At 41.6% G+C, this 22,609-nt stretch overlaps 1 protein-coding gene across 1 annotated transcript in view; it reads right to left on the reverse strand.

Moving 5' to 3' along the window:
- LOC124160553 (caspase-1-like) overlaps window positions 1-22,609 on the reverse strand; it is a 63,514-nt gene that overhangs the window by 10,165 nt on the left and 30,740 nt on the right. The window contains exons 4-5 of the mRNA XM_046536419.1: window positions 20,987-21,168; window positions 10,579-10,705 (exon numbers count right to left, since the gene is read on the reverse strand). Of these exons, the coding sequence (XP_046392375.1) occupies window positions 10,579-10,705; window positions 20,987-21,168 (309 nt within the window). The remainder of the gene's footprint in view (window positions 1-10,578; window positions 10,706-20,986; window positions 21,169-22,609) is intronic.

The raw sequence follows: 22,609 nt of genomic DNA on the forward strand, positions 1-22,609 counted from the left end.
TCATTCACACGGCGCCTTAAGCGCAAACATACATATAAGTTCAGTGGTAAGGAAAGAAAGGGATAGGAACATGGAACAGAAAAAGGACGAGGACAATGGTGCTGTGGTAGATGGAAAAGGCCAGAAATCAGAGGGTAAAAATGCGGCCTGACTGGGACTCGAACCCAGAACCTCCTGGTTGCCGGCCAGGTGCTCTACCAGTTGCGCTACCAGGACGCTTAGATTTACCATGATTTCGGCGGGGGTTTATATACAGTAAACTCCCTTTGCTTTGGCCCACAAGAGTAACCAATAGATGGCACTGGGGCAGCTCACCACTCACCAACAGAAGGAATGGACGAGGACACAAGGATGAAAGGAAAGATACACACTCACACGATAGCAGGAAAGAGACAGGAACATGCGTTTCGGGGCACGCTGAGCCCAAGTGAAATAAGCCAATATGGCCGATACACTACTTCATTCATTCACACGGCGCCTTAAGCGCAAACATACATATAAGTTCAGTGGTAAGGAAAGAAAGGGATAGGAACATGGAACAGAAAAAGGACGAGGACAATGGTGCTATGGTAGATGGAAAAGGCCAGAAATCAGAGGGTAAAAATGCGGCCTGACTGGGACTCGAACCCAGAACCTCCTGGTTGCCGGCCAGGTGCTCTACCAGTTGCGCTACCAGGACGCTTAGATTTACCATGATTTCGGCGGGGGTTTATATACAGTAAACTCCCTTTGCTTTGGCCCACAAGAGTAACCAATAGATGGCACTGGGGCAGCTCACCACTCACCAACAGAAGGAATGGACGAGGACACAAGGATGAAAGGAAAGATACACACTCACACGATAGCAGGAAAGAGACAGGAACATGCGTTTCGGGGCACGCTGAGCCCAAGTGAAATAAGCCAATATGGCCGATACACTACTTCATTCATTCACACGGCGCCTTAAGCGCAAACATACATATAAATTCAGTGGTAAGGAAAGAAAGGGATAGGAACATGGAACAGAAAAAGGACGAGGACAATGGTGCTGTGGTAGATGGAAAAGGCCAGAAATCAGAGGGTAAAAATGCGGCCTGACTGGGACTCGAACCCAGAACCTCCTGGTTGCCGGCCAGGTGCTCTACCAGTTGCGCTACCAGGACGCTTAGATTTACCATGATTTCGGCGGGGGTTTATATACAGTAAACTCCCTTTGCTTTGGCCCACAAGAGTAACCAATAGATGGCACTGGGGCAGCTCACCACTCACCAACAGAAGGAATGGACGAGGACACAAGGATGAAAGGAAAGATACACACTCACACGATAGCAGGAAAGAGACAGGAACATGCGTTTCGGGGCACGCTGAGCCCAAGTGAAATAAGCCAATATGGCCGATACACTACTTCATTCATTCACACGGCGCCTTAAGCGCAAACATACATATAAATTCAGTGGTAAGGAAAGAAAGGGATAGGAACATGGAACAGAAAAAGGACGAGGACAATGGTGCTGTGGTAGATGGAAAAGGCCAGAAATCAGAGGGTAAAAATGCGGCCTGACTGGGACTCGAACCCAGAACCTCCTGGTTGCCGGCCAGGTGCTCTACCAGTTGCGCTACCAGGACGCTTAGATTTACCATGATTTCGGCGGGGGTTTATATACAGTAAACTCCCTTTGCTTTGGCCCACAAGAGTAACCAATAGATGGCACTGGGGCAGCTCACCACTCACCAACAGAAGGAATGGACGAGGACACAAGGATGAAAGGAAAGATACACACTCACACGATAGCAGGAAAGAGACAGGAACATGCGTTTCGGGGCACGCTGAGCCCAAGTGAAATAAGCCAATATGGCCGATACACTACTTCATTCATTCACACGGCGCCTTAAGCGCAAACATACATATAAATTCAGTGGTAAGGAAAGAAAGGGATAGGAACATGGAACAGAAAAAGGACGAGGACAATGGTGCTGTGGTAGATGGAAAAGGCCAGAAATCAGAGGGTAAAAATGCGGCCTGACTGGGACTCGAACCCAGAACCTCCTGGTTGCCGGCCAGGTGCTCTACCAGTTGCGCTACCAGGACGCTTAGATTTACCATGATTTCGGCGGGGGTTTATATACAGTAAACTCCCTTTGCTTTGGCCCACAAGAGTAACCAATAGATGGCACTGGGGCAGCTCACCACTCACCAACAGAAGGAATGGACGAGGACACAAGGATGAAAGGAAAGATACACACTCACACGATAGCAGGAAAGAGACAGCAACATGCGTTTCGGGGCACGCTGAGCCCAAGTGAAATAAGCCAATATGGCCGATACACTACTTCATTCATTCACACGGCGCCTTAAGCGCAAACATACATATAAATTCAGTGGTAAGGAAAGAAAGGGATAGGAACATGGAACAGAAAAAGGACGAGGACAATGGTGCTGTGGTAGATGGAAAAGGCCAGAAATCAGAGGGTAAAAATGCGGCCTGACTGGGACTCGAACCCAGAACCTCCTGGTTGCCGGCCAGGTGCTCTACCAGTTGCGCTACCAGGACGCTTAGATTTACCATGATTTCGGCGGGGGTTTATATACAGTAAACTCCCTTTGCTTTGGCCCACAAGAGTAACCAATAGATGGCACTGGGGCAGCTCACCACTCACCAACAGAAGGAATGGACGAGGACACAAGGATGAAAGGAAAGATACACACTCACACGATAGCAGGAAAGAGACAGGAACATGCGTTTCGGGGCACGCTGAGCCCAAGTGAAATAAGCCAATATGGCCGATACACTACTTCATTCATTCACACGGCGCCTTAAGCGCAAACATACATATAAGTTCAGTGGTAAGGAAAGAAAGGGATAGGAACATGGAACAGAAAAAGGACGAGGACAATGGTGCTGTGGTAGATGGAAAAGGTAGAGATTGGTAGAGCACCTGGCCGGCAACCAGGAGGTTCTGGGTTCGAGTCCCAGTCAGGCCGCATTTTTACCCTCTGATTTCTGGCCTTTTCCATCTACCACAGCACCATTGTCCTCGTCCTTTTTCTGTTCCATGTTCCTATCCCTTTCTTTCCTTACCACTGAATTTATATGTATGTTTGCGCTTAAGGCGCCGTGTGAATGAATGAAGTAGTGTATCGGCCATATTGGCTTATTTCACTTGGGCTCAGCGTGCCCCGAAACGCATGTTCCTGTCTCTTTCCTGCTATCGTGTGAGTGTGTATCTTTCCTTTCATCCTTGTGTCCTCGTCCATTCCTTCTGTTGGTGAGTGGTGAGCTGCCCCAGTGCCATCTATTGGTTACTCTTGTGGGCCAAAGCAAAGGGAGTTTACTGTATATAAACCCCCGCCGAAATCATGGTAAATCTAAGCGTCCTGGTAGCGCAACTGGTAGAGCACCTGGCCGGCAACCAGGAGGTTCTGGGTTCGAGTCCCAGTCAGGCCGCATTTTTACCCTCTGATTTCTGGCCTTTTCCATCTACCACAGCACCATTGTCCTCGTCCTTTTTCTGTTCCATGTTCCTATCCCTTTCTTTCCTTACCACTGAATTTATATGTATGTTTGCGCTTAAGGCGCCGTGTGAATGAATGAAGTAGTGTATCGGCCATATTGGCTTATTTCACTTGGGCTCAGCGTGCCCCGAAACGCATGTTCCTGTCTCTTTCCTGCTATCGTGTGAGTGTGTATCTTTCCTTTCATCCTTGTGTCCTCGTCCATTCCTTCTGTTGGTGAGTGGTGAGCTGCCCCAGTGCCATCTATTGGTTACTCTTGTGGGCCAAAGCAAAGGGAGTTTACTGTATATAAACCCCCGCCGAAATCATGGTAAATCTAAGCGTCCTGGTAGCGCAACTGGTAGAGCACCTGGCCGGCAACCAGGAGGTTCTGGGTTCGAGTCCCAGTCAGGCCGCATTTTTACCCTCTGATTTCTGGCCTTTTCCATCTACCACAGCACCATTGTCCTCGTCCTTTTTCTGTTCCATGTTCCTATCCCTTTCTTTCCTTACCACTGAATTTATATGTATGTTTGCGCTTAAGGCGCCGTGTGAATGAATGAAGTAGTGTATCGGCCATATTGGCTTATTTCACTTGGGCTCAGCGTGCCCCGAAACGCATGTTCCTGTCTCTTTCCTGCTATCGTGTGAGTGTGTATCTTTCCTTTCATCCTTGTGTCCTCGTCCATTCCTTCTGTTGGTGAGTGGTGAGCTGCCCCAGTGCCATCTATTGGTTACTCTTGTGGGCCAAAGCAAAGGGAGTTTACTGTATATAAACCCCCGCCGAAATCATGGTAAATCTAAGCGTCCTGGTAGCGCAACTGGTAGAGCACCTGGCCGGCAACCAGGAGGTTCTGGGTTCGAGTCCCAGTCAGGCCGCATTTTTACCCTCTGATTTCTGGCCTTTTCCATCTACCACAGCACCATTGTCCTCGTCCTTTTTCTGTTCCATGTTCCTATCCCTTTCTTTCCTTACCACTGAATTTATATGTATGTTTGCGCTTAAGGCGCCGTGTGAATGAATGAAGTAGTGTATCGGCCATATTGGCTTATTTCACTTGGGCTCAGCGTGCCCCGAAACGCATGTTCCTGTCTCTTTCCTGCTATCGTGTGAGTGTGTATCTTTCCTTTCATCCTTGTGTCCTCGTCCATTCCTTCTGTTGGTGAGTGGTGAGCTGCCCCAGTGCCATCTATTGGTTACTCTTGTGGGCCAAAGCAAAGGGAGTTTACTGTATATAAACCCCCGCCGAAATCATGGTAAATCTAAGCGTCCTGGTAGCGCAACTGGTAGAGCACCTGGCCGGCAACCAGGAGGTTCTGGGTTCGAGTCCCAGTCAGGCCGCATTTTTACCCTCTGATTTCTGGCCTTTTCCATCTACCATAGCACCATTGTCCTCGTCCTTTTTCTGTTCCATGTTCCTATCCCTTTCTTTCCTTACCACTGAATTTATATGTATGTTTGCGCTTAAGGCGCCGTGTGAATGAATGAAGTAGTGTATCGGCCATATTGGCTTATTTCACTTGGGCTCAGCGTGCCCCGAAACGCATGTTCCTGTCTCTTTCCTGCTATCGTGTGAGTGTGTATCTTTCCTTTCATCCTTGTGTCCTCGTCCATTCCTTCTGTTGGTGAGTGGTGAGCTGCCCCAGTGCCATCTATTGGTTACTCTTGTGGGCCAAAGCAAAGGGAGTTTACTGTATATAAACCCCCGCCGAAATCATGGTAAATCTAAGCGTCCTGGTAGCGCAACTGGTAGAGCACCTGGCCGGCAACCAGGAGGTTCTGGGTTCGAGTCCCAGTCAGGCCGCATTTTTACCCTCTGATTTCTGGCCTTTTCCATCTACCACAGCACCATTGTCCTCGTCCTTTTTCTGTTCCATGTTCCTATCCCTTTCTTTCCTTACCACTGAATTTATATGTATGTTTGCGCTTAAGGCGCCGTGTGAATGAATGAAGTAGTGTATCGGCCATATTGGCTTATTTCACTTGGGCTCAGCGTGCCCCGAAACGCATGTTGCTGTCTCTTTCCTGCTATCGTGTGAGTGTGTATCTTTCCTTTCATCCTTGTGTCCTCGTCCATTCCTTCTGTTGGTGAGTGGTGAGCTGCCCCAGTGCCATCTATTGGTTACTCTTGTGGGCCAAAGCAAAGGGAGTTTACTGTATATAAACCCCCGCCGAAATCATGGTAAATCTAAGCGTCCTGGTAGCGCAACTGGTAGAGCACCTGGCCGGCAACCAGGAGGTTCTGGGTTCGAGTCCCAGTCAGGCCGCATTTTTACCCTCTGATTTCTGGCCTTTTCCATCTACCACAGCACCATTGTCCTCGTCCTTTTTCTGTTCCATGTTCCTATCCCTTTCTTTCCTTACCACTGAATTTATATGTATATATATATATATATATATATATTTCTCAGGGACTCGCTGCTCTCCGCCACTATCTTTCATTACGACCCACTCCTCAAAACCCTAGCACTGAATTTCTTCTTGATCTTTCCCATTTCATTCTCACCCACAATGCCTTCTCTTTTAATAACAACCACTATCTCCAAATCTCCGGCTGTGCTATGGGAAGTAGGTTTAGCCCTTCCTATGCAAATCTCTTCCTCGGCCTGTTCGAAGAAAATTTCCTATCAAATTAACCTCTAAAACCTCTCCTTTGGCTCAGATACATTGACGACATATTTATTCTCTGGCCGCATGATGTCAATTCCCTTAACACCTTTGTCTCTTCACTTAACTCTTCCGCCTCAGTTTCTTTCACTTCTTCCATCTCTAACACCAACATCACTTTCCTAGATGTAGACATTCTTCTTTCCGAAAATAACAAATTCAAGACATCTGTCCACATTAAAGCCACCAACAGACAGCAATACCTCCACTATGATAGTTGCCACCCACCACATACCAAACGTTCAATCCCTTTCTCTCTCTCCGTCCGTGGTCACAAAATCTGCAACAACCCCGAAGACCTTGAGAAGTTCCTTTCCAATCTACACACTTCTCTTCTACGCCGCGGGTATCCCGATAAACTGTTAATCAACAAAATTAGAAAAAAACCCTACAGGTCCAATAAACCCCGTGCCGAAAAGAATTGCTCTCCATCTCTTCTCACCACTTACTTCCCCGGTGCTCATGCCTTACAGGACATCCTGAAGGACTTGTACCCCATTCTCTCCAACCACAAATCCACCTCACAAATTTTCCCCTCTCTTCCACGGATCACGTATAAGATACCACCTAACCTCAGCACCATCTTCAAATCCACCCGCCCCCTTCAAAAATTGAATTCAGTCCCCACTACCCCACCCTCGCCGTGCAACCGTCCTAGATGTAAAACCTGCAAAATTTTCTCTCCACCCCCAGCCTCTTTCCTCTCCAAACTTAAATTCCTCCCGATATCTCCTTCCACCACCTGTACCTCCACCAACATCATATACCTCCTTCAATGCAACTTCTGCCCCGCTTTTTATATAGGCCAATGCACCACCCCCCTCAACCTTAGAATAAATAATCACCGCGCCTCCTCCTGCTGTCCGTCATCCCCACATGCATCTCTCCCGGTCCCCACACATTGTTTATCGCATGATTCCATGTTTAATCTATGTTTCAAAGTTTCTATCATTGCCTCCCTGCCACCCACTGACTCGCCCCTCAATCTCCACACCCTCGAATTGGCATGCATCTGGCGTCTACAAGCCAATATACACCCTGGTCTGAATGTATCTTGTTAAGTTAGCCCCGCCCCAATACACTCCTCCCCTCTTCCCATCACCTTTTCCCCTTTTGCCAACACCTCTTTTTCCAAAACACTCCTTTCCCCCTCATTCTCTCCTTGACTGATGAAGCGGCTACAACCGCGAAAGTCTCTCAGTTTTATTTTTCGTGTGAGTGTTTCCTTTTTTATTTTGTGTCTATTTTTAGTGACTGTGTTTTTAAACATTCATATTATGTGCTACGTTGCATCGCATTTCTGCAAAACATTGAATATATATATATATATATATATATATATATATATATATATATATATATATATATATATTTAAAATTTATATTATTTGCTTTCCTATTTTGAGGTACCGGTTTACCGATTAAGTACGCAAAGGAAACGGCTTTTTATGGTGCTAAATTCATTTTGGGGGTAATGAGACGTGACGAGACTGGGGCTCACGAGACGATACCCGAACGGAAAACGGACAAACCCGTGCGGAAAACGAGACTGAGACGAGACTGGCGCAAGTCTCGTCTCGTCTCGCGGCAACACCAGTGACAAGCCAAGGGGTACAAGTGATTTCTTTTTTCTATGCAGTGTTAGGTACAGAAATTAGGTATAGAAAATATTCCAGATGAATTAGATATTTAGTAGTGTAGAGGTGGGCTAAACTGTTCATTTTGATTAACTTTGAACCTGTTCAGTAAAAAGAACAGTTCAAAATACTCAGGTAAGGAGTCATTCAGGTAGAAAATACTGTTTATCAGACGTTTTGAGTAAATGAAGGCTAAGTTTGATCTGAGGTTTCCACGGAGTTCCTTCATTAGAGTCCCGGCTTCCGGTCGTTCCTCCACGTTGAGTTGTTGATAGGTGATGACAGTTTCTCCAGCCATCCTGCTGGCGTCTTCAGGTCAGAAGTGTCGTCACCTGTCGACAATTCAACGCGGAGGAACGCCCGGAAGCCGAGACTCTTATAAATGAAGGCTTAGTGTGGTAGCATATGGTTTGAGCTGCTTGTCATAGTAATTTCAAGCAAATTCTGTCCCGGGCCTTTACTTGGTCATCCGTGTGCAGGACAATATCTGCTGTCCACTTGTAGAATAACCCAGAATTAATATTTACCAACCATGCGTCTGATGTTATTCGCATATATAGCACCAGAAAAGTTTTAAAACGCTGCTCTTAAGAGCAATTTAGACTTCCACACACAGCTAACTGTCATTTATAAATATTTTAGCATAAACGTCATTTGTGAATCTCTCTCTTAGATATCTATCCACTCTAACGATGAAATTAACTGTCAATAATAGCATGCGTAAAACTGTGAGAAGTAATCTGTTTCATTGCTAAATTTGTACTTGTGGTAGAATGTAAAAAATAATGGAATCTGTTACACCCATGGAATTCTATAACATATTTAAATGTTAAACATTCAAAGAAAAAATAAGAGTGTGGTTGAGGTGTATTTATGTGCAATTAAGCTAAGTGGCCACAATAAAATGCATACAATTGGCGACGTGAAACTCTGATATCATCAAATAAAATCGCCGTAGGTATCATATTGTTTTCATTCCTTCGAAAATGATGGATATATGCCTCCGTAGACTTCCTCCAGATAAGTACGAAGTCCTTCCCGTTCGGTGTTTAATTACACTGCAAACAAGTAATTTGAGGAAAGTTGGAGCTAAATTTGTGTCGCCCAATATCATCAGTTCACACCTTTTAAAGCAACAGTAAAATATAGATTAACCTGGATTAAAAGTTAATATCATCACGAATAATCTAATAACAAAATAGATAGTGAATATAACATAACTTAACAATCTCTATTCAAGTTTTCCGTGCACTGAAACGGAGTTTTTGCGTTTATATAATTATTTAAATAAATAAAAGATCGTAGCACTTTTCCACAAGAATTTTTAATGCTTACAACGCGTTTCGGCTCACTGGCCCATCATGTGGTACAAGACACTTCACAACATTTAATGTCTTGTACCAGATGATGGCTCAGTGAGCCGAAACGCGTTGTAAGCATTAAAAATTCTTGTGGAAAAGTGCTACGATCTTTTATTTATTTAAATATGTCTAACTTCCACCAATTGAAGCCTGAATCTGTTGAACTTAATATAATTAATCAAAATAAATTTTAACCCCAATGTTTACATTAAATTTGAACCATAGCAAAAATAACGAACAGAAACCGAGCCGTAAATTGACCGCGAACCTGAATCATCGCATCCTGTTCATCGAACGCGAATGATCAAATGAACGCGAGATCAAAATGAACGGAAGAGCTCAAATGAACAGCCAGAGGAAACGAAAGGCTTCCTAAAAAGGACCCCCTCCCAGAAAAGAATACCCTCCGCAAAATGAACGCCGATGAGAAAAGAACGCTCTCCGGTAAATGAATACGCTGAGAAAAAGAACGGCTAAAACGAACCTAATACTTAGAACACCCGTTCGAACCGTTCAGCAGCTATCCTGTTCATATTCGTTGACGGAGAGGAATGATAGAGAAGGAAGGGGAGGGGCTCGGTCGTCTGTGACGCACTTCGGCGGCCTTGGATGGTCTGCATCGTAACTGCCGTGACCACTTCGCACTTGCTGGATTAAGCTGCAGTTCAAAATACCTTTTGGTGAGTATACCTGTTGGACCAAATACGCCGCACTTTTGCAGGGTAGACATGAACAGTGAACAGGGAGTTTTAGAGAACTGTTCGTTTTCAAACCGGTTCATTTCAGTGAATAGTTCGTTTTGGCAGTTCGGTTCTTTTTAACCCATCTCTATGGTAGTGCATTCGATTTTCCACTCAATGTCAGTACAGAACAGAGAACTCACTCGTACCTCATGGCAACCAAGTTTTTGATAACTTATTCTAACAATTGACTTTACCTAACTCCGTCGAGAGAAATATCACTTGTACCCCCTGGCTTGTCACCCTCTCACATAAGGTCAGCATGTAGCTCCGCGTTAACACGGAAGGTGACGGATCTTCTGACAGCATTACCGTTCACGGTAATTGTAAATCGCGTGGCGGGACTTGAACTCACAACACAGTTTACGGTCGTATTTGAAGCCAATTAAGCTTCAAGTCTTTATTTATTCAACCTAAATATTAACCCGACTGACACAACACTCCAACTGCTGTTCCTCCAAACATACTTTGTTTATTGTTACTCTTTTCCTTTTCTCTGCGTAAGAAATGTATGTGAGGGTAAGAATTCAAACTGTGCACACTCATATGAAAGCACGCTATGAGAAATTCTAAATATTTGATTCAAATAGTTAGGACTCATATCGGAGTTACAGTTTATACGGAGTTTCACATGACGGCAGAGACGGTGCCTTATACTTAATTTTTATTGGTGAAAAAAGGCTTTGCAGGATCAACCTACCTTCCGCTGTGCTGTAGAATATGCAAAAATCTGGCTCTGGTGGTATTTTATGTTTTGGCGCACTTGCTGAATCTGTTTTGGATACGTTTACGATTACGCCTTTGTCTACACTATCTCCTCGGCACGCCTGTAATTGAAAAATCAGCATGAGAGAGCAAAAGGAAAATGATCAGTGCTTTTTACATTACAATAAAAAACGAAAACCAAATATTTATCCTAAAACCTTCGGAATAATAAAGCTGAGACATTGTTTTGCCAAAGTTGATACCGTGGCACACATTAATGCGGACAGTATTCTTTATTTATTTTATTTTAGTGCACTTATAAAAACTAAAACTAAATAATTAAATAATTAATTATTGATTACAATTTTAAATAAAACGAAAATAGCAAACATTTATCTAGCTTTGTAGTCATTCATGCGTTAAAAATGATGTCTCCATGTTAGTCCATGAGCTTCTCATAAAAAGAAAATCCACGCGGTGAAACCCAGGAACATGGAGACATCATCTAGACAACGCCGCGGAAAACTACGCATCAACTTCATGCGTTAAAAATGTTGACGCCAGGTGAGTAAACTTTTTAGCTGTCAGAGAAAACGGATTAATATCTCCTGAAAGAGAAGAGAGAGTTTATAAGAAAAGAAAGTCTATAGATTAGAGAGCGCTTAATTACAGATAACCTGGATGAAGGCTTGTGGAGTGAAGAGGTAGAACGGGTGTGGCAGGAAGGTACTCTGATGTTGAAGAAGGAAACAATATCAGGACTGTCGAAGTGGAATTTAGGGCATTGTAGATGAATTTTATGAATTATTTTAACTGCAGTGGTCCACCAAATTCCTTGCAAGTGTGGGCACGTGTACGTTGGTGATACGGGGGGAACCATTAATACCAGGATCAAAGAACATAAGAGACACCTTAGGCCAGTGTTTCCCAAACTTTTTCGAGTCGCCGCCCCCTTGGATCCATAAACCTATACTTAACACCCCCCTAATCGGTATCTTTAAAATAATAATCAGAATCATATATTAATTAACAAAATGATGAACAATGCAATAATTGAATTAAAAACAATGACTAATTAAGTGACTAATAAATAATTAAGTTCTCTGTGTCGTGAAGTTGTACCAATGATAGACCAAATGAAACTAAACCCCTTCAAAGGTTTCCCTTGTGCAAGAAAGGCTTGGAAATATTTTTTCATCAGTTCCTACATTAAAATGTAAGAAAACACATGGTTTGAATCACTTCCATATGCGGGAAACAAAGTAAACTTTAGAAGCGAAGCTTGAAAACGAAGACAAAAGGAATGTTACGGAACCTTTGCATTTTTCACATTGTCAGGACCCTCCGGCGCCCCCCTGCTGCCCCCTTGCCTTTTTTCGCCCCCATAGAGTACAGCAACGCCCCCCAGTAGGGGCTTTCTCTAACTCGTTAACGAATTGTTGTTAACGGGTTGTTAACGAAAGTCCTCTCTTGCAACGACACCCTCTTATCGAAAGTGTGTTTCTGTATCTCACCTTAACGACAGCTCGACGTTGCAAAACAAGACCACGGCCCGTCGATAGCAAACAATACACCGTCGACGCCTGCGAGTGAGGCTAGAATTTTCAACCAATCACAATGCCTAGATTTATTCGTTCGGTAGCATCAAGAAGCAGTGCCAAACTACGGTAACTAATAAATGATAAATAGTCACCATAAATAAACAAGAAGCTGCTAAAGAACGAACCGGTCGATTTGGAAAAGAATAATAAATGATGGAGAAAACTGATGAGTATTATTTTAGTAGTGGATTCATATACTGTTTTTATGATGTGTCGTAATATATTTTCATGATGAACGAAATAAAATAGGGGAAAATTAGTGTAAATAAGCGTGTATATTCAAGGATTCAACAGTCGTCGATGGAAGAATATCGGCAACTTTTGGTGCAATATGTATCGTAATTTTCAAGTACAATTATCTTGAAGAGGACTTTGTCAGCTACTTACTCGTTCACCTACGCCTAGAATAATTTTACTCTCGTGATAATAGTAGTGACAAAATTATTTTATTAGTATTGTAACAATGTAAATTTCGGAGTGCATCTTCAGCCACGGCTTGTTTACATCGTTTGCCTTATTTCCGCTATGAGTTCACTACTTCCACAGTGGTAGTTATTCAATTAGAAAAAACTTATTGACGCTTTCATCATATTTTGGGTTGTTTGAAATCAATTCGTTGATAAAAAATACCGAAATTACGCGGATGTCATGGAAGGAATCATCGCGAGTGCTGTGATTGTGAAATCGTGTCACATACTTAACGCTTTTTAGTGTCAATTTCTTGAGTAAATATTACGGAAGTGTTAATGTTGTTGGTGTTGTTACTTAATATTATATTCCACGCAAAGCGAAGATAAGCACAATAAAGTAAACATAGAAAAAATGTGCATTTAAGGAAGTAATATAAATATTTTCATAGCCACTCACCATGTTGAGGGATCGAATTACTGATTAAACTCACACAAAAGCAAAACGTAGCATAGCTTAATCGTTGGTAGCCACAATTAGACATAGAAAATCACTTAAATCAGCAACTGCAAATAATACTAAAATAAGTATATGCATGTACTCATCAAAACACGGGCATATTAAAGTTAAAAGTGACGACCATGGTGACGACTAATGAGTAAAAGAGGGAAACCGATATTTTTTTCGTGAACGGTGGCTTTAGCCAGCCAAAAAAAGGCGTCAAACATCCGTCAGTGTTAGGGCCATATCGGGGGTTATTGAAAAGGTTCCGAATTAAAAATCCTTCGAAAATTAGGATTCTGAGCTTCCTTAAGTCGTCTTCTCTGCACTAGATGCTTGATTACATTTGCTCTTTCCTCAAGAGTGATTAGCTCCCTACCTAAAAAGTGAAGTCCCATCAATCGAGCCGAAAGAAACTGCCGACAAAAAATAATCGGAGCACCATAATTGTAATGTGTAAATATTATTTTCACACCAATTATCTACTTCAAACGGCATGTTTACTCCCCCGAAAAAACTAATGTCTCTAATGCCACTTTTTATAATCATTGATTACTGCAAAACGTTTTAATGCTTTCCACCTCCTTCGCAAAAGCATTCCTATAATTTTTCAAGTAAAAATACCTTAATCGCTTTGTTGTAGCAGAATTAAAACTTTAAAACCGATACCGAAAAGCATTATGGCGGGCGTCGATAAGCTTAAGACGGGCTCCCAAGTCCCCGGATAGGCTATCGACATTTTTCGTTAGTGCTACCGAGAAAATATCGTTAAGCGAGCATAGAGAAAGCCAATTGTCGTTAGTTAAGATTTTCGATAAGCTAACGACGTAGCAACGTCGGTAAGACTTGCTATCGAGTTAGAGAAAGCCCCTACAGGGGCCGGTAGCGCCCACTTTTGGAGCCACTGCCTTAGGCTATGCAAACCGGAAAAATCCGCGGTTGTAGAACACGCCATTGAATCCGACCGTACGGTGAAGAGGGACCACGTGAAAATTCTATGGCGTGAGAATAAATTCTGGGAAAGACAGGTAAATCCATCCATCGAGAATCCATCTAGATCCAGTGGAATCTGGAATCCATCGAGATCCGGCTAGCAAGTAACACCCTCAACCGTGACGCCGGGTATTCACTAAGCATTGCATGGAAACCAGCACTTAGGAAAATAAGATTGGCTGCCTCCTTGCCAATTAAGTTTGACCTTACAACCAATTGAAGACTACATAAGCTGGCAAACTTCATCCACTCACCATTAGCCCTGAGGATTGAACCCGACTGGTGTCCCGAAACGTCGCACAGTGGTCCCAAATCGAGAAAAGCTGGCCAAAATTAATAACGTAGTACTTTTAGCTAAAACAGCAACAAAAGTGGGTGTCTCTTACTGATTTTGATCGTCTAAATATGATTTTGGCATTATTTTTACGATGTCTCTTCATTTTAGCATTTTTTGAGCTGTTATTATTTAAACAATTTTTAGAAAATCTCGATATTGATGTCATTGCGATTGGCGATAACTTGGTGTTCATGGAGAGCTTAAAATAGTATAATTTTAAGGTAAAAGATGTATAAATTGTTGTTAAAACCCATTATAGAATTTACATATGAAACTGGTGAGATTCGAACCCGCGACCATCAGCATAGTCGGTGAGATACCAAAATCGGAAAAAAATACGCACACTCACTCATTTTTGGCTTCCATGTGTTTGATAAGTCACATTAGATGAAATAAATGACTGATATTAAGAACATTAAGGAAAATAATGTTCAAATTGCAATAAAATCGCTTTCATGTATCACAAAGAACAAAGTTTAAAAGAATCGTCGTCCGATGTCACCACATCGGACTCATTGTCGCTCTGCGAATCACTTAAAATTAGATAATTTTCACCAAACTTAATAGGCTGACCACGTTTTTTTGTAACTCCTGATGTAATTAAAATGTACGAATCAGATATTTAAAGGAGTCTTCGAAAGATATCTTCATAATTTAACGTTCTTGGGTATTTTCTTGTACAATGCTCTCGGAATTTCCTCATGTCTATGTTCCTGATCTCCAATGCTTCCTCCGTTAACACTTCAATTGTAAGAAAGGATTCTTTGGATATTGCTGTTCCATGTATCAGCACTTTATGTACCATGAGCAGAGTATACTAATACCAACCATAATTGATGCACAGCTCAGCTATTTCAATGCAATACTGGCTGAAGGCTTCATTATTTATCTCATAGCCGCAGGACAGAGATTTTAATATCACTGAAAGTCTATGAATAAGTCTTCCATCGATACCTGTCGTGAAAATTACAAATGACATTAATAATTACATTTCATACACATAAAGCATTTATTCGCAGATTTTTCAAAGTTATTTAAACGGGTCCAATATTTCTTACTTATTGATTATAATTTTATACTTAAACGTAATTCCATCTTGCCTGAAATGAAATCCTGAATTAAAACTTCACTTTTAAAAATATGATGATTGAGATGAATGAGTGATTATTTTTATACACTGCATATATTCGCCGACTGTGCATACACGGTAATTATTTGCACTCACTAGATGCGAGAGGGAGGTATTGATATGCTTCTGAAGGAAATTTCATTTCCTTCTGCAACCAGCTTTTGAACATCTCTTTGAAATGCTCATCTGTCCTCGAGCTTTGATTCCACTTTCTCAGGTATTTCGAGGAAACATTCTTATCACAAAACGCGTCATAATATTTTTTGCATGCTTGATTTCATTCAGTCGAAATCTTGTTTTCAAATATTCCACGACATATTCCTTCTTCTTCGCTTATTAATATTCTTTTCTCTCTGTATTTTTATTGTACACCGCAAGGTACGAAACAATTTGCGGCACCCATAATTCAAATTTAACACGAGTATTTACGGCTGTAACGGTGAATGTGATTTCTAAAAGTTGTTTTTTTTTTAACCAATAACAAACCGGAAATTATGATTTGACATTGAATAAAAGATAATCAAGCTTATATAGACTTGCCTCTGAATTTCCGACGTATCCTGAAATTTGAATGCCAAACATTGGCAAACCAAGTGCTTTAATTATCTGGACAGGAGAAGTTTCTCGAGTTAGCCGTGTTAACACAGTTCGGAGCACAGCACTTTTACACTAAGAAAATCATTAATTATTACTGAGTAGGAAATATTCACCACATCCATGGCTCTGGTGAGGGAGGCCATCATCCTCATTCCATTATTATTAAAAATGCACTTGCAAGATTCACGCTCCATTGGTGGGTTTAGACGAATGCTTCCCTCCAAATTCAATCCTATCTACGTCTATGGAATGTTGAAATGATTCTGTGAACAATTCTTGGCATTAGGGAGCATTTATTTCTCTTAGCGCCAATACCTTATTTCGGAATAACGTGCTGACAACGCTGTACAGCATGTAAGGGATCTCTTCTCTATAAAAATATAAGGAAGGTTTAGCAGAGAATAGCATCTTATGGTTACTTTAAGGTTCTCGCATAAGGACTTAAGTAGTTGCTTTTGATCACTCATAATGTTTCTCATTAAGAGCATGAAAACCGGCCCTCATTGGTTTCATGAATATTTGAAGGTGAGTGCACAAACGAGAAGTGTGCATACGATAGGCGTGAAGCGCTTGATTTATGTAATCGTACAGGATGTAGAATTATACTAAATATACACCATGCAAGTTTGACCACCGATACAGGAATATTTGAGCGATAATGCCACTGTCTCCCGCCGGCCGCCGGCCAGCCGCCCTCAGCGGAGCGGTGCACCGCTCAACTTAAAACCCTCTAGATGTCGGATAGGCAAGTATAGGCAAGATTTTTTTTCTCCATCTTGTTGTACACACTCTTCCTAAGGATTCAGCATAGGAATCTTCGAGGGGCACGGAGGGGCACAAAACTATATCGACACATTTGACTAAAAATAGGCCCAAAAACAGCTAAAATTATAAATAATTATATATTGTTATAATAAATTCTGAAACGAACAAAACATACTATAATATTGTTAACAAATAAACAAACTTACCATATTAAAATTGACAAATTAATCCCACGAAATTAAAATAGTCATTTATTAAGTTGAATTACCCAAAAATCGACTATTTCTACGCCTCGGGCGTTTTAGGCTGAACATGCCCATGTTTGACGGGTTACACAGGTCAACATAATAATCACACAGACCTATCAGGTACGAAATATTATAGGCCATATTCTGTAGAATCCGAATACATAATTTAAAACATCCTCGTAAAAAGTCTAAAAAATGACTTTTGGCCAGCTTTTTTCGATTTGGGACCACTGTGCGTCGGCAGAATGGAGGGAGACCACCCGGCTGGAAACCCGAATAGCCTTTTTCGAATTTTATGTCTGATTGACGTCGGAGACGTGAGATAATAGCGAGGGATAAAGAGGATAAAGCTGCAGTAGTAGGTTCCTCGCGGAGATTTGGGTTTATAAATTTTACAATTTTTGCAAAAAAAGTTGTAACGCTGTTAAAGGTGGCAAAATTAGTGGGAGCAGACATTGACCAAATTGGGGAGCAATAGTTGACCACCGGAAGAACTACGAATGAGAAGTAGGATTGGAGTGCCTTAGTACTGGTGATATCCGTGAAACGGTAGAGTAGTCCTAAGAGTGACACGCCTTTTGATTTAATCGCGTTAATGTGTTCATAGAACAGAAGTTTGTGGTCCACAATAATACCAAGATCTTTCATGGATGACACATGATTAAGAGTCAAGGAATCAATTGCATAATCAAGATGTATGGGAGTTTTCTTCGCAGATATTGTAATAGTGGAGCACTTTTTTAAGTTCAATTTCAGCCTCCAGAGACTGCACCTTTCTGTGGTCTTTTTACGGCTTCCTGTAGCATATTAGAATCTGCGAGATTATTTATCTTTGTGAATAGTTCGCAGTCATCACCATAGCGTAAGATATTGGCTTGGAAAGAACGGACAACGGGGGCAAGATCATCAATGAATAGGTTGAAGAGGTAAGGTACAAGAATGCTTGAGGCACTGCGGAAGTAGCGTTAGACCAGGAAAATGAGATACCAGCTAGCATTACTATTTGGCATCTGTCACGGAGGAAACTGGACAAGAGAATAAGGAAGGTGCCATGGTCATGAAAGCGGGAGGCGAGTTTATGTAGCAGAAGTTTGTGGTTTAGTGTGTCGATGGCTTTGGAAAAATCAAGGTAAATGGTCGAGTTGAGACTTTTCGGCCATCGATTGTACTGCATGTAGCTGAAATATTGATTGGTTTGGTAACAAGAACAACCCCGAAAGAAGCCGTGCTGATCAGAGGAGAAAAAGCGAGAAGTGAAGTAGTAAAGTCGGTTCAGGATGATCCGTTCACAGACCGAGAAAAGAACGGGAGATATAGAGATGGGCCGATAGGTAGAGACGTCATGCTTAGGTCCAGATTTATGTATAGGAATAACATTTGCTATTTTCCATTGAGAAGGAAATATGCCATAGTGGAAGCAGCGATTTAAAAGGAGGGTAATAGGAAACGAGAAACTGAGCACAGTTGCGTATGATTACGGGACTGAGACCATCAGGGCTAGGTGAGCGGCGGAGGGGCATCTTTGATAAATATTTAGCAACTTCCTTGGGATTTGTCTGAATTTTTGAGAGGCAGTGACTTTGACAGGAGAGAGTGAAAAGTCGTCTGTAAGTGAGAAATTTGACGTCGCCGTTTGAATTCCGGTGAAATATTCGAGGAAGAAGTTCGGTCAGTCTGTTCCTACGGCACAGGAATTATTAAGTGACACATCATCGGGAGTTCAAGGGATATTACGGCGTTTATTGATAAAGGACCAGAATGTTTTAGGATCTGAAGCTAGGGAGGAAGACAGTTCAGAGATGTTATCCTTGTAGTCACGGCGTACCAGGGATTTTGAGGGGCGACGTAGGTCCGAGATCACTTTGTAGGTGTTTTCAATGGGGTAGTCGCTGTATAGATACCAAGCTCGATTTTTGTTACCAAGGGTATGAGTTGTATTGGGCATAAACCACGAAGGGAATCTTTTAGTCCTTGGGGTCACAAAGGGAGCAAAGTCTTTTATGGCACTGTTGATAACGGAGTAGAAGAAGTCCACTACTTTATCCGTAGACAATGAGCTGAGGATAGTCCAAAGGATTAACTCGAGTGCGCGGTTGAGGTCATTACAGGAAACGTTCGACTAAGGAGGGAAGGATTCATGGGGTCTGGAAGGCGCCCCAAGGCGATTCCGAGAACCTCGGAAACAAAAAGTAGCGTCGAGGGACTCGTGATCGGTGTATTTTGGAAGTTTAGTATTTCAGGATGGGCAGGTGGTAAAAACATATCTTTTCAGAGCTCCAGCAACTTGCATCTTATATTTACGTGATACGGAACGAGATAGGGAACATTTTAAGTACATCGACTACGACAGCAAATAATTAAATTATACTACAATGCCTTGGCTACTATACAGCCCGTGGTGGTTTCCGAGTCAACAACCGCTCACAGTTGTGAAACTGTGATGGCACGTTGGTCTTGACATTGCCGGTCTATTGAAATTAAACGAGATCTCATTCAGTCGATTCAACCTTGTGAAAATCCGAGTTTTCTCCCTTCTCTTCGCTCCGAGTGTACTTTTAATGAAATTGTATTGACAAATGAATCGTTGTCTCTCCAACTTGTCATTATTATCTACTCAAGATCTACTCTGCCAGCATTTAAAGTGAAGGAGGGAAAATACACGGGACAGACTTGCTGGGGGCGCCTTTGAGGCAGCGTTTGGCCAAGAAGGAATCGGGATACAACGAAACGATTGAATGTTTTGTCCTGAGACCCATAATATATCATGTTGGTCATCTGAAACGGTTTATCCGGTACGAAAACGTCAACATTCAAAAGTACTGCATTTAGGCCCTTTAGGCACCTCAGGCACGGCGCACGAACCAGGAACTATATTCATATTTATTTCTTACCGAATCGCACATTTTGAGATCACGAATTCTTAAATCGTATCATTTTTTTAATAAGTGGCGGCCTAATGAGATGCACCATTGAACTAAATTTGGTCGCAACACGTACAGCCGCATGGAAACAACCTAACTCTGAGGAAGGTGGATGTATACCACCGAAAATTTAGTTCAGTGAGTGCTTTTTTTAATCCTTTTGTATCCTGTGTTTCTGGAATGACAGTGATTTGCGTGTTGCCTAATACACAATATTACCTTGTTATCTACTAGAAATCTCTTTTTCCCCTGTAATTTTACTATTATCAAGCTATTTGCCATCCATGTCCATTTTTCATGGCCAAATTCACTATGAATCAAGAAAACATGCAAAAAATTTGGCACATTGACAGAAATGTACGTGAAGTTTGAAAACTTAATTGATCAAAGTGAACTATGCCCGTTCTTGTAGGTAGTTTCAAACTCCCAAAGGCGTTGAGATCCATGAGGGCTTTATAAGATTCAGAGTACTAGAATGAATTCGGATTAGAACCAGTGGTGTCATGGAGCCGGAACGCCGTTCCGGCACTGATTAACAAAAGGCATAATAGTAAAATGACACTTTTATCAATTTTCCTGCCACAAAATCTCTTAAATATACAGTCCGAACCGAAACAAAAAAATTGTAATAAAATTTAAATATGTGTGTGTTTTTTATTACAAGTTATTACTTGTAATAAAAAAATCATATTTCAAGTTATTACCTGTAATAAAAAACACGCTAAATAACATTTTAATTGCTTAACATAAAAAACAGTAATAACTAGTAATGAAAAACATACGCACTTCTAAAACAAAACTTAAGGAAAGTGCGTTCCGACGCTGATAATTTTGCCATGACGTAACCGGTTAGGACGGATTCTTTTCTTTTTAATGTCACAAATAGTGCTGGAGTTGTAATACCTGAACAAAAAGCATCTTTGGTTTCCCAATCAGCGCGGGGCAGTTATTTCTTAAAAATGGCCTCCACAGCAGGCTCTTGTGGTACATTCCGCTCCTGGAATGAAGGAATCCTGCGTTGTCTCCATGCGTAAGCACCACCACCACCAGGCAGTCGGGCGTTTCAACCTCGAACGTTTTGGCGTCTTCGAAAAAAAATATATCAAATGAACAGTTACTTGCAATAGATTTAAAAATGTTACACCAAGAAATTTAGTATTTAAAATTTTCATGATTGTCCACTTTAAATGATGCCTCGTTTAGCTGGAAACAATCCATGATTGCACTAGAAAATATTGTGTGTATTTTTTCCGTCCATTGTATTTTTTACTCCATCACGGCAATTCTGTTTCATCCTCTAAATTCCGCGGGCTTATGTATATCGTGGGAGGTCGATATATCAGCTTTTGCTTCTCAGCCGAAAAACGCCAGGAGCCGAAGTATAGGCTTTGAGGTATTTAATTGTTTAAATCAATAATTATGCAGTAATTAAAATATTGAATAAAAATCAAAATTTATAATACAGTAAAAATTATAAAATGCAGGCAAAACAAAAAAATATCATGTTCATGTATCAAAATCTCAAGTAATAGAACTTTTTTTAAGAATTACATTTCATTTAAATACCTTGGCATTTCTCGCCAGTGCCACTCCAAGTAAGTGGCACTAACGTTAAGTATCAGAAAAATGTCAATAAATTCTAAACAATGTCTGAAGCTTTGAGTTTTTTCAACTTATCTTCAATGAGTAATAATTTAGCAATCATGATAAATTTTGTCAGAGATTTCAGTTACACAACTACATGCAACGGTGGCGCTAGGGGTGGGCCATTGTGGGCCCGGGCCCACCCAATTTTTTTTCGGCCCACCCACTGGCCCTCTCAAATAAGAAGGACAAATTTCATTATCGAAGTCCAAATCTAATCTTTATTTTATGAAATTAAAATAAATTGTATACAGTTCTAAGTATATGGAAAAACACTCTGTTTATTTGCTGAACAATTATGTTACCCTGGAGGCCGTTGCTACGCTTGGCTTGCACTAAAGAGGAGTGCTGAATGGTGGGATCTCCTCGCTTGTGGAATCCACTCTTGCACATAAGCCATAGCGTGATCTTTGGTCTCCTTTTCCATGGAGAACCTGATATTTGAATGCGGGGAGTTCATGGGTTGGAAAATTTTTCTTAGGCTGCTTGGTCATGAGGATACGTCACAAATGTTCATTTCCTTTTTATCGGTGCATCAAAACCTCAATCCTTTAATGGCTTCAGTTCTTGACTTATTCCTTAGACAAGCCTATTTAATTTCTTGGGTGCTTCCTCTCTTTAGTGTAGATTTTCACTATGCCTACCATTCATGCCTCACTTTTCGGTTTTCTTTTATAGCTCGTAATGGTTCTGCGACGGATGTCTCAAGGACATTGGGAAGGAGACCCTTGCTTGGTTCCTGCTTTCAATACCTTTCACCTAGTTACGTGATGGATTAAATTTCCATTTATGCGATAAATTTGACATCACTAAAATCTCTGACCCGAATGTGTGAAATATTCTGTTTTTTTATTTTGTCATTGTTGGTAAAGGACTTAGGGT

The sequence above is a fragment of the Ischnura elegans genome, chromosome 6 (assembly GCF_921293095.1).
Source record: "Ischnura elegans chromosome 6, ioIscEleg1.1, whole genome shotgun sequence".
Lineage (NCBI taxonomy): Eukaryota > Metazoa > Arthropoda > Insecta > Odonata > Coenagrionidae > Ischnura > Ischnura elegans.